At 50.7% G+C, this 11,160-nt stretch overlaps 2 protein-coding genes across 2 annotated transcripts; both read right to left on the bottom strand.

Moving 5' to 3' along the window:
• Window positions 1-6,503: 6,503 nt before the first annotated feature.
• On the bottom strand, window positions 6,504-6,788 carry CRCT1 (cysteine rich C-terminal 1; the record flags this gene model as incomplete). Its single annotated transcript, XM_081308194.1, has 1 exon — window positions 6,504-6,788. One exon carries the CDS (start codon window positions 6,786-6,788, stop codon window positions 6,504-6,506), a length of 285 nt encoding a protein of 94 aa, XP_081164320.1.
• A 3,695-nt stretch (window positions 6,789-10,483) lies between these two features.
• LOC308656913 (uncharacterized protein) lies at window positions 10,484-10,900 on the bottom strand (the record flags this gene model as incomplete). Its single annotated transcript, XM_081308275.1, has 1 exon — window positions 10,484-10,900. One exon carries the CDS (start codon window positions 10,898-10,900, stop codon window positions 10,484-10,486), a length of 417 nt encoding a protein of 138 aa, XP_081164401.1.
• Window positions 10,901-11,160: the final 260 nt, after the last annotated feature.

The raw sequence follows: 11,160 nt of genomic DNA, 5'->3' as shown, positions 1-11,160 counted from the left end.
GTCTGTCGGCGTGGGTTAACATTTCTACCACTACCCTTCTAGCCCCTTATCCTACCTTTAACTTCCAAATTACCCACCCATTTCCTTGCTGAGGATTCAAAGATGGTGGGTGATAGATAAAGAAGGAAAAGAGCGAGAGGGAGATCTCCTGGGAAGGGAAAGGCAGTGCAGCGTGGATTCTGTTTAGATGCAAGATCAACAGAAAGGAGAGAGAGAGCTCTCATTGCAGTTTTCAGGGTAGATGGTGACAGGGTAGATGGTGACAGGGTAGATGGTGACAGGGTAGATGGTGACAGGGTAGATGGTGAACTAACTGTGTTTGTTATGAGAGACGTCTGAGATATCCAAATGAAATTATGCCAGGAAAATCAGAGACTCTCAAACTTCAGTTTGCAGGAAATTCCATGGCTAGGGATAGAGATTTTAGGGACATCCACAGAAAGGAATCACCCAGTTAGCATCTCCCTATTTGAAATTCTAACATATTAGGTCCTCAAGTAAGCGTGAGAAATGTGTGAATTAATAAAAGAGATTTGTCTGTAGAAAGGAAAAGAACCTTAGGAATAATGGGGCACTTAGAGTTGGGCTAGGACGAGGACCAGCAGAGAAGAAAGGGTGGGGGACTCAACAAGTTGGGGACCACGGAGGGAGGCCTGGGGTGGTCAGCAGTGGGAAGTGCAGAGACAATTGACTCAGAGGGCTGGGGTCCTGGGGACCAAGGAAGGTCACTTCACTGGATGCAGAGCTCACTCCCAACACGACTTTGTGATGATCTCACAGAAGGGTCAGTAGGGTAAGAACTATTCGACAGGGTTAAAGAAGATTTAAGGAAAACGTAGAACTGTGAATGGCGCTCTCTGAATTTAGAAAGACACTAAGAAAAGAAGGTTGGGGACCATGGTAACCAAAGAGGAGCTTCATGTGACCATTTCTTTTTTCTTTTTTTCCCAGGACCAAGAATTCAGCCCAGGGGTGCTCTACCTTTGAGTTACATCACCAGCCCCTTTATATTGTTTTTATTTCTCACCAAATTGCCCAGGCTGGCCTCAAACTTGTGACTCTCCTGCCTCACCCTCCTGATCAACCAGTTTACAGGCATGTGCCACAATCCCACCTAATGGGCCCATTTCTTAAGCTAAGGTTATCTTTTTAAATTTTTTGTTGATGCATATTAATTATACAAAATAGTGGGTGCGTTGTGGCATACTGTACCCACTTAACGATGTGGTCAGTGTAGCTCCCCAGGATCCTCCTGCCCATCCCTCACCCCTCCCCAACCTTTTTCCTCTACCCTTCTATTTTCATGAGATTCCTTTTTTTCCCTTTTTTTCTTCCTAGCTTCCAAATGTGAGATTAATTTAACACAAGAAAGAGACCTAAAAAGTTCCCAAGTGCCCTGATCTACTCTGCTTCCAAGATACAATTCCAAAAGCTTTAGGGACACACAAAAAGCCCTGCCCTGTGCATTCTTGGGCATCCGTGGGCTCCAGCCATGCACGATTGCTGGCTCACCACACATGTTCACCTCTCCCTGCCCTTTGACTTGGTGTTGTTTACTTTAACTTGAATATTTTTCCAAGTCTCAGCCACACAACCTCTATACATCCCTCAGGATTAAGTACAGACAATACCTTTTCCTGTCCCTCAGCTGACTGAGTCATCTCCGTGGTGTTGACTTTATGGGCTGACTTTCAGCATTTATCGCAGTCCACTACATTATGACATTCAGCTCTTGCATTAAACCACTGGGAGAGAGTTACTTTTTTGTACCATGAAGTGCCCGGAATATAATAAATGCTCAATAAATTTTTAGTGAATGAGAGATTACAATAATGAATGGATAGTAAATGATTCAGAAGGTTAGGGTAGAGGGTGAAGTCTAATTCCTGGCTTTCAGGTACATATAATGAAATTTCATATGGCACAAAAATGATCTTTGGAGAGAAAAAAAAGAAAAGATAAATAGTCTTTGGAGAAAATAGAAGAAAAATGGCTCTGAACATAGCAAATTACTTTCCAAACAAGCAAAGTTGATATAACTATTACATTGGAAATACAACTAATAAATTCTTAAGACTGAGATACATAATTAAATGAGATCAGTTAGAAGCCATCGCTTTTTAATTTATTCTAATCTGTTATATATGACAGCACTCTGCATCTCAATTCATATTACACATATAGAGCACAATTGTTCATGTCTCTGGTTGTACACAACATAGAGTCACGCCATTCGTGTCTTCATACATGTACTTAGGGTCATGATGCCCATCTCACTCCACTGCCTTTCCTACCCCTATGCCCCCTCCCTCCCCTTTGCCCTATCTAGAGTTCCTCTATTCCTCCCATGCCCCCCCATCCCCATTATGAATCAGCCTTCTTATATCAGAGAAAATATTCAGCATTTGTTTTTTGGGGGAATTGGCTAACTTCACTTATTCACTTATTCTCCAACTCCATCCATTTACCTGCAAATGCCATGATTTTATTCTCTTTTATTGCTGAGTAATATTCCATTGTGTATATATATGCCACATTTTCTTTATCCATTTATCTACTGGGGGCATCGAGGTTGGTTCCACAGTTAGCTATTGTGAATTGAGAGAAGGCATCACTTTTGTCCTGATGCAATATTTTTAAGAGGAGATGCTTGCTTTCCTAGGACTGACTCTAACTTAGTGAAGGCAAGTGGACATATTTCAGATTTATCAGAGCCAAATCATTTCCATCTACTGTAGTCTCCTCCACAGACTCCAGGATGTCTTCCTCACTCACTGTGAATGCCAGTTGGCCGGTTCAACCTGTTCCACCTAATTCAGACGAAGCTGCTATCCCTCCACCTGAAATTTCTTACTATAACTGTTCAATGTTTGAAAGATTCCTAGATGCACCAGGCCCTGGGCAGGGAGATCCTGTGTGACTAACTTGATCGGGTGACATCCTTAGTGCCTGCAGTCTTGCAGTGTCCTGGTTCACCTCCACCTGGATTTCTAAAACCTAGGACTTGAACTAGCCCTGTGACTTGCCTGGACCAAAGTAGTTTATCTGACACTATCATCAGTGCTGTCTTCACTTGGAACTCAGCTTCTTCTTTACTCTTCAGTTTGCCCCTCAACCCACCTCTTAGGCCCATTCATTCATTCATTCATTCATTTGTTCTCTTACCACCTATTTATCCCATGCCTCTGAGGCTTCAGTCTCTGTTCTTTACACTGATTGCATTAGAATGAATAAGATAGACCAGATCTGCTTCCCCATGACTCTAATCGCAGAAGTGACAAGGACCAGGCCCCCTCACCTGTGCACAGCTTATTGGGTGTATCTCAAACCCCAGTTTCAAGAATTCTGCCTAGAGTTCAATCCCGCTGACTCATGGCCATGTCCTGCGGCACTTCCAACCTGGCACATTGGGGTGGAACTCCCTCTCCCTCCCCCTCCAGTTCTTCCTGGAGACTTCTTTATTCTTCCATCGATGACATCATCATTCCCCAGTCACCAGCCACCAAGCCTAAGAGACACCCCGGTTGCTTCCTCTTCCTCAGCCCTAGGACTGCGCCCAGTTCTATCCATTCTTCTTTCTTTGGAACAAATGCATCTCCCAGCGTCATTTCCTTTCCTTACCCACTGCCATGGGCCAAGGTTCAAATCCCCTTTTCAGAGCGGGACCATAGCATCTGCCTGCAGTGATGGCTTCCAGAGATTCTAATGGTTGGCTACCTGCGTATTCTTAAAGTCACATCAGAGGGCACTGTGGATTTCATAGGTGAATCCATCTTCCTAAAGTCCTTCTTTCAGAGTCATTTTTCTACCACTATAGGTCACAAATATAAAATGGTTTCAATTCTTTGGGATGCCACTCTACCACCCCTGACCTGGACTCCTCTCTCCTCCTCTGAGGCTGCATCCTGCAAGGTCTTCCATGCCACCACCTCCACCTTGTGTCTCCTTTTTCCTCCCTCGATCCAATTTTAAGACTACTTCCCAGGAAATGCAGAGCATCACAGAGGGTTCAGAATGTCGATTTTGGAGCCAGACACACCCAGTCCAAAACTATCCTGCCGATGACAAGCTCTGTGACCTTGGGAGGGTGTATGGGTTTTCTTGCCAAGAAAATTCCAAGACTGAATGGAATATTGCCAATCTCACAGTGTCTGATTGATCTTAGCAAATCCGTGGCCAACCAGCTGGAATTCCAAGTCCCTTTTCTAGTAGTTAACGTGTGTAGTGGGGCCAAGAGAACCAGAAGTACCCCTTAAATGCTTGTCACCTCAGCCTGCCAGCAAGGGAGGAGCCCCGCAGTCATGTGCTTTCCTGCTTCTTGTCTGTTGGGTCTCAGCCATCTGTGGGACTCCAGGTACCACCCTTCCCATGACTGGCCATTGGATGGATGTAGTGTGCCTCCTGTCAAAGGTGTGTGTTCCCATTGGATTCCCGTCTCTCGGGGAGTCACCTCTTTTCTTTCCCCAATCGCAGGCTTCAGCTTCCTGCTTAGGGGTTGCCCCTGGCCTCTGGATGGCTTTCCAGTCCCTTCTGAGTCAGGCGATCCTCCCTTCCTGCCTCACTGTGCATCAAGTCCAGCAGCCTGTGGCTTCAACACACATCACTGGGTTGGAGAAGTCAGCCCTCCGTGGTGATATCATCTGTTTGTAAACAGTTTCCACACATCACCTCCCATTGGGAGCCACAGAATCTCCCAGGCAGAGCTGGACTGCCCTTCAGCGCCTCCTGGCAGGAGGTCATGTGGCCTCAGCTGTGAGCAGCCTGAATGAATCAAGGGAGCATTTCTGAATTTGCCTCTGACCAAATACCTCGGCAGCTGGCTTCTGGGTGGATACCATGAGGACGCTCCCCAGTCGTTGGGTCATTGATGCAGCAGGAACCAAGAAGTCAAGCTGCAATTTTGTAAGAGCCTGGGTGTGTCTGCTGAGGCCTTCTGAAGCCGCAGAGCATGACATGGGAATGAGATGTGGCCAGGTGCTATGGCACATGCCTGTAACCCCAGCCACTGGGGACAAGGAGGCAGGTATCACAAGTCTGAGGCCAGCCTCAGCAACTTAGCAAAACCTTGTCTCAAAATAAAAAAATAAAAGGGTTTGAGAGGCACTCCTAGGATCAATCCCCAGTACCAAGGGGGCGGGGGGGGGGGGGGAGACATGGACTCTGGTGTCAGGCAGCGGTTCAAGTCTCATCCCCATCACTCACCATCATGGGGAGCTTGGGCGCTCAGTAGCTGTACAATTTTGTGCCAAATCACTGATGCTCTCTGAACCCCAGTTTACTCACATATAAAAGTAGGAGAATTAATGTCTGGGGTTTTTTTTCTGATAATTGTAAGGAGTAAGTGGGATAATAAATGTGCCTGGAAAAAAGTTAAGCCTCAATAAATGATAGCCATCTTATTATATTATAAACATCCTTACTCTTCCTTTCTGAACTAAAGGGCACAACTCAGAGGACTTTTCCTGAAATGTTTCCCCTTCCTGAAAACGGATGATGCCGGGGCTGGGTTTCTGTCCTACTCAGCTCTTCGGGAAGCCCCCCTCCCACGCATGCGCATGTGAGTGCACACACACACACACACACACACACACACACACACCCTGTCACTGCCACGCGGCCATCTCTGCAGAATGACATCCCAGAAACCTGTGGTTTGGGCTGCACAGATGAGACCTGGAGAAGACAGTCCCCAGTTCCTCTACAGCTTGGGAAAAGATCCCAGAACCCAGGGGTTAATGATCTTCCATGTGAAGAAGGAAAAGGAGGAGGAGGGGGAGGAAGGAGGGGGGAGGAGGAGGGGGAGGGAAAAGGAAGAGGAGGAAGGAGGAAGAGAAGGAAAGGAGGAAGAGGAGGAGGAGGAAGAGGCCAAGGAAGGGAGGAGAGGGAGAGGGAGAGGAGGAGGGAAAGGAGAGAGTCCGTCCGGGGCCCATTCCAAAGCCCCCCCCCCAAGGTGCCCATCCTAACCTTAGTCACAGAGCCCCCAACCCTGGTGGAGGATGAGCACCTCATGTCAGGGCTCTGCAGGACTTGGGGGGACCAAGCAGAAAGGGCAGTTAGTGCACCTGTCACAGCACCCTTCTGCGGGTCCTTGTGGGAGTGGGATGATGCTTGCCACGCAACACCCTTCCAATACCAAGGCCAACCCGCGTGTGATGGCTGCTGTCTAAGTGGCGACCGGAAAGCCACATTCCCGTGGGGCATGAGGTGGAGTGGATGACCCAGGGATGAAGGAATGAATCGGAAGAGGTCTTCTGGGGAGGTAGAGGCTTTATTACCAAGTCTTCAAAGGACAGTCGAGTCAGTGGGCGTGCGCTGGGCACGCAGAGAGGGGGCCCCCCAAGGCTCTGGGTCCCCAGAGGGGAGACCACTTCGGGGTGTGGGGAACCCCGAGGGCTGAGACGGTGCGCTCAGGTCGGGCGGGGGCGAGGTGCGCTCGGGTCGGTGCAGCGGGGCGGGGCGGAGCGCGGCTCGGAGCGCGGTCGGTGCAGCGGGCGGAGCGCGGCTCAGCAGCCCCCGGAGCAGCAGCCGGAGCCCCGGTTGTCGCTGGGGCACTGGGACCTCTGGCTGCCGCCCCCGCAGCAGCAGCAGCCGCCTCCGCGCTGCCGGCGGCGCCTGCGGGGAAAGCAGCAGCAGCCGGTGGAGCCGGAACCGCAGCAGCCAGAGTCGCTGCCGCAGCAGCCGCCGCCGCAACAGCCGCCGGAGGAGGAGGGCGCGGGCGCGGGCGCCGGGGCGGGGCAGGGAGCCGGGCCCTGGGAGGACCCCTTGGAAAAGCCTTTGGCGGAAGACATCGCGGACTCCTCTGAGAACCTGGGGAAAGACACCGTTTCAGACAGGAGCAGTGGAACCCGGGGCCTGAGAGATGTGGCTTATCGACCTGTCACCCGGGCCCTGGGGGGACAGGGGTGGGTGAGGCACCGAGGAAGAGGGCGAGCGAACACCCGATGCAGGTGTTCCAGGTGCGCTGGACACTTCCAGTGAGTGACACGTGGAGGGCCAGGACACACTACGAAGAATCAGCAGTGAGGACCCGCCAACATGGAAAGCAGAGAAGATGGGGCAGCAGTTTTTCTGTAGGATCCAGTCCAAAACCTACTCTTGGGTCTTCTCCTGTCCCCAGTTTTACTTTGATGGTCAAAGCTCTGTTTAAACATCTCATGGGCTAGAAAATACCCAAATGGCACCTGTGTCCCTGCCTCCTGGGGTTAAAGTATCCAGGGACACAGATGCAAGTCGGAGTCCTTCTTTCTTGCCTGTGTTTCTCACCCCCTGCCATCATTAGGAAGAAGACAAGGCATGCAGAGAATGGGGGCATTTCTGTCCTGAGAGCCAAAGGACCTGGGTTGTAACGGTAGCTCTTCAGCAGACTTTCTGGATAACCTGGAAAAGTGCCCCCCCCCCGCCTGCCTTCTTGCCTTCTTGGCACCATGAGAGCCTGGCTCACTTGAAGCTTACCATCTCGCCCAGGGCTGCTTCTGCATCTACCTGCTAGCTCTGTTCTGCCCGCTCTTCCCCAGACCCTGCTTGACACTTACCAGACCCTGGCTCCACTGGAAGACTCACTCAGTTCTCCAACTGGACCGTGCCACTACCAGGCAGTGAACTGAGCAGTGAACAGCCAGAGAACCTTTTATAATATTCCCACTAAGCACAGGCTCTTGGGAGGGGCCCATTTCTCAACAGATGTGCTCAGATGACACTCACATCCCAGAGACATTCATCATTCAGGTAGCACCGTAGGTGGTGCACGTGCATATCCAAGTCACTTCTCAGAGGTGCCAGGATTGCTGGGCTGTGTTTACTCTCCAAACAGGACACTGTCCATAGCTGGGAGGGCTGTGTGTGTGCTAAGAGAGGCACAGGGCTCAAGTGAGGAGAGGGCTGGGGCCCCCTTCCGTCCTCTTCTACAATGCACGCGTGCACGTGTGTGCATGGTCCCCCTAGCCCACACGTCCGTCCCTGTGTAGTCACCCACCTGGTAGTTGGTAGTTTACTTGTCCTCTTGATTCACTGTCTGCTCTTGGCAGCGAAGGCAGGTTGCGGGCTGTGTGTAAACCTGCTGGGTTTCACAGAGATGCTCTTAGGTGGAATTGAGTGAAGAATGAAGAATCTCATGGTGGTGAGACTCCCAGTAGTGATTTCCCTCTGTCACTGGAGACAGGAAGAAAATCCTGGGCAAAGTTAAGAGACCGTTCAGACCAGAAAAGTTGTGAATATAGTCAGGTAACCATGTCCCCATAATACAGCCCTGTGGGTCCAGGAGGAAAATGAGTGTGGGCTGTGGCCCAAGTGCAAAAGGGCAGGCCAGCCTGGGGACCTTCTGCTGCTTCCCCCACCCCCACCGCCATCTCCCTGGGAAGAGCCACTGTTCAATAGGGAAGAAAAGGAAAGCAAAAGGAGAGGGAAGGAGGAAGGGAAGGAACGAGGGAGGAAAGAAGAGGAAAGAAAGGACGGAGGAAGGAAGAGGGGGGAGGAAGATGGGGAGGAAGGGATCGAGGAAGGGGAGAGAAAGGCTTTGCAAAGGCCCAGAGTGTCAAGGATGGCTGTTGCTTTTAGCATAACTAATTTTTATTTAGTTATTTAGTTAGTTTTGGGTACTGGGGATTGAACCCAGGGGCACTTTACCACTGAGCTTCAACCCAGCCCTTTTAATTTTCTTATTTTGAGACAGGGTCCCAATAAGCAAAACTAACTTTTAAGAATTAGAGGAGACTTTGGACACGAACTGCCTCAAAACTTCCCAGGCAGCACAGCTACCTGGCCATAACTGGGGACAAGCAACCAGACAAGGCCGAGATCTCAAGGGTTAATGGAAGAGATAAAGGGGGATAAGGGAGCTGGGAGTGGCAGGAGGAAATGGACCAGGAAAGGTAAGTCACAAAAGAGACCAGTTTCATTTAACGTGGCTTTAGAGCCTGATTAACAGGTTGCCTGTGCCCAGAGCATCTCTTGGCAAGTACAGGTGAGACATTTCAAGAAGTGAGGTCAAAATTAGAAGTCAGAAGGAAATCATGAAGCAAAAAGATGGATGGAGGCTCTCCTCTGGGAAATCCAGCAAAGTCTTTTGCAAAAGAAAAAAAAAGAGTGGAGAAGCCAGGTGCAGTGCCTGTAATCCCAGCAGCTTGGGAGGCTGAGGCAGGAGGATGGAAAGTTCAAAGTCAGCCTCAGCAACTTAGCGAGGCCTGAAGCAACTATGTACGACCCTGTCAGTAAATAAAGTATAAAAAGGGCTGGGGGATGTGGCTCAGTGGTTAAGCACCCCTGGGTTCATTCCCCAGTAACCACCTCCACCCCCCAAAAAAAAGTGGAGAAGAAAAGGTGTTGATCGGAATTGATATGAGGAGTGAATTAATTGGGCAAGTAGCTGCTCATCAGATGGAGAGCTCTAACCTCTTATGCGGCTGTTAACTCTTATCAAAGGAGGGATCAATTGTTTATCTCATATGGAGAGGCTGTTTGGAATTATCTTTTCAATCACAAGGTGTTTTGTTTTGTTTTGTTATTTGTTTGTTTTCTAGTATCTCCTGACAGAACCAGTCCATTCCTAAAGGAATATTCTCTGGAAACTCCAGCATAGTGGCCGGAGCCTCCCTTCTTGCACCCCCTGCATGTGAGGCGACAGTCTAGACTGAAAGGGTCTCCTTCTTGGTTCTTGGGCTCAACCCCAGCACTCCAGGATCCAGGGGAAATGGCTCAGACAGGTCACTCCTGCCTCCTGACTCCCCACCCAGCTCTCCTCTCTGGCCAACTGACCGCCGCCTGAGATCATCTGAAAAGTAGCGGGTCCATTTATTGAGGCCCCAAATGAGCACTTGAAGAATCATGTGCCCCCAGAATAAGAGAGAAACTTGTCCAAACTAAGACCCATACCTGAAGGAAAGCCTCCCAGCGTGTCACCTCCCTGAGGACAACCCACCTCCTCGCCCCAAACCATTCTGCCCCCCTCCTGCATGTGAGCTTCCTCTCCTGGGGTCAGACGTGATTCTTGCCTTCATTGTTAAAGTTCCCAAATTCAGAGCCTTGAAGGGGGTAGCACCTCCCAGGGGTCTGAGTGGTTTGATTGCCAACACGTGCTCTCAAAACAGAATCTCAGTGTGTTCACTTGCACTTAAAAGAAGGGGAAGGGAGTGGAGGATGGAGCGGAAGGGAAGGGGGGACAGAAGATGGCTTGGTGCGGGAGGGGCGTGTGTTCGAAGAGGGGAGGGGTGAACAGAATGTCACTGGGAGGCCGTGACGTCAGGAGGAAGGAGCTTTATTGTTGCAGAGAAACACAGCTTCATGGCTTAATTTCAACACTCCATCCTCCAAAGAAGGGTGTGTGAGAGAGGACCCAGGCCAGGGAAGGGCAAGACTGCCCAGTGGGTGAGCATGCGCAGGACGAGGGCGCCCCAGAGCATTAGAAGCCCTGGGGGGGGGGGGGGACAGAAGCTGCAGCCTTGGCACATCTTCAGCGAGTGCTGCTTCTCGGTGCTTCTCTGGGCCCAGGTTAGCAGCAACCTCCAGACTGCTGGCTACTGCCACCGCTGCCGCCACAGCTGCCACCGCTGCCACCGCCGCCACCGCTGCTGCTGCCACAGCAGCCACCGCCGCCTCCACTGCTGCAGCAGCCACCGCCGCCTCCACTGCTGCAGCAGCCACTGCCACCTCCACTGCTGCAGCAGCCAGAGCTCTGGTGTCGGCGGCGGAGAGACCTGCGGGGCCTGTGGTGGCTCAGGCAGCAGCCCCCACCCCCGGAGCTGCAGCAGCCGCCACCCCCCAAGCTGCAGCAGCCCCCGGAGCTGGAGCTGCAGCAGGAAGAGACTTGAGGGCTCTTAGGGGGACACTTTGGGGGGCACTTGGGGGTCTTGCACTTTTGAGGGCACTTGGGAGGGGGCTGGCACTGCTGGCTCTGCTGGCAGGACATCTTGGCAGGAACTGAATAAAGCTGAAAGACAATAGAGAAGCTGTAAGTTCAAGTAGCCCAAATCATGAATTTACAAGATTTTCTCTATGATCATCAGATTTTTTTAAACCCGGTCTCCTAACACCAATTACAAAGTACTATGTACACACACACACACACACACACACACACAAACACTTTATACTTTCAAATGAATTCTTTGCAGCTTTACAAAAACACTGATCTCTTGTGCCCTCTCCATATCTTCCACCTTTCCCTTC

This window comes from Spermophilus citellus, assembly GCF_964194105.1.
Source record: "Spermophilus citellus genome assembly, chromosome: 9".
Taxonomy (NCBI): Eukaryota; Metazoa; Chordata; class Mammalia; order Rodentia; family Sciuridae; genus Spermophilus; species Spermophilus citellus.
Note: the sequence above shows the minus strand (reverse complement) of the source record. Positions and strands in the feature narration are given on the sequence as shown.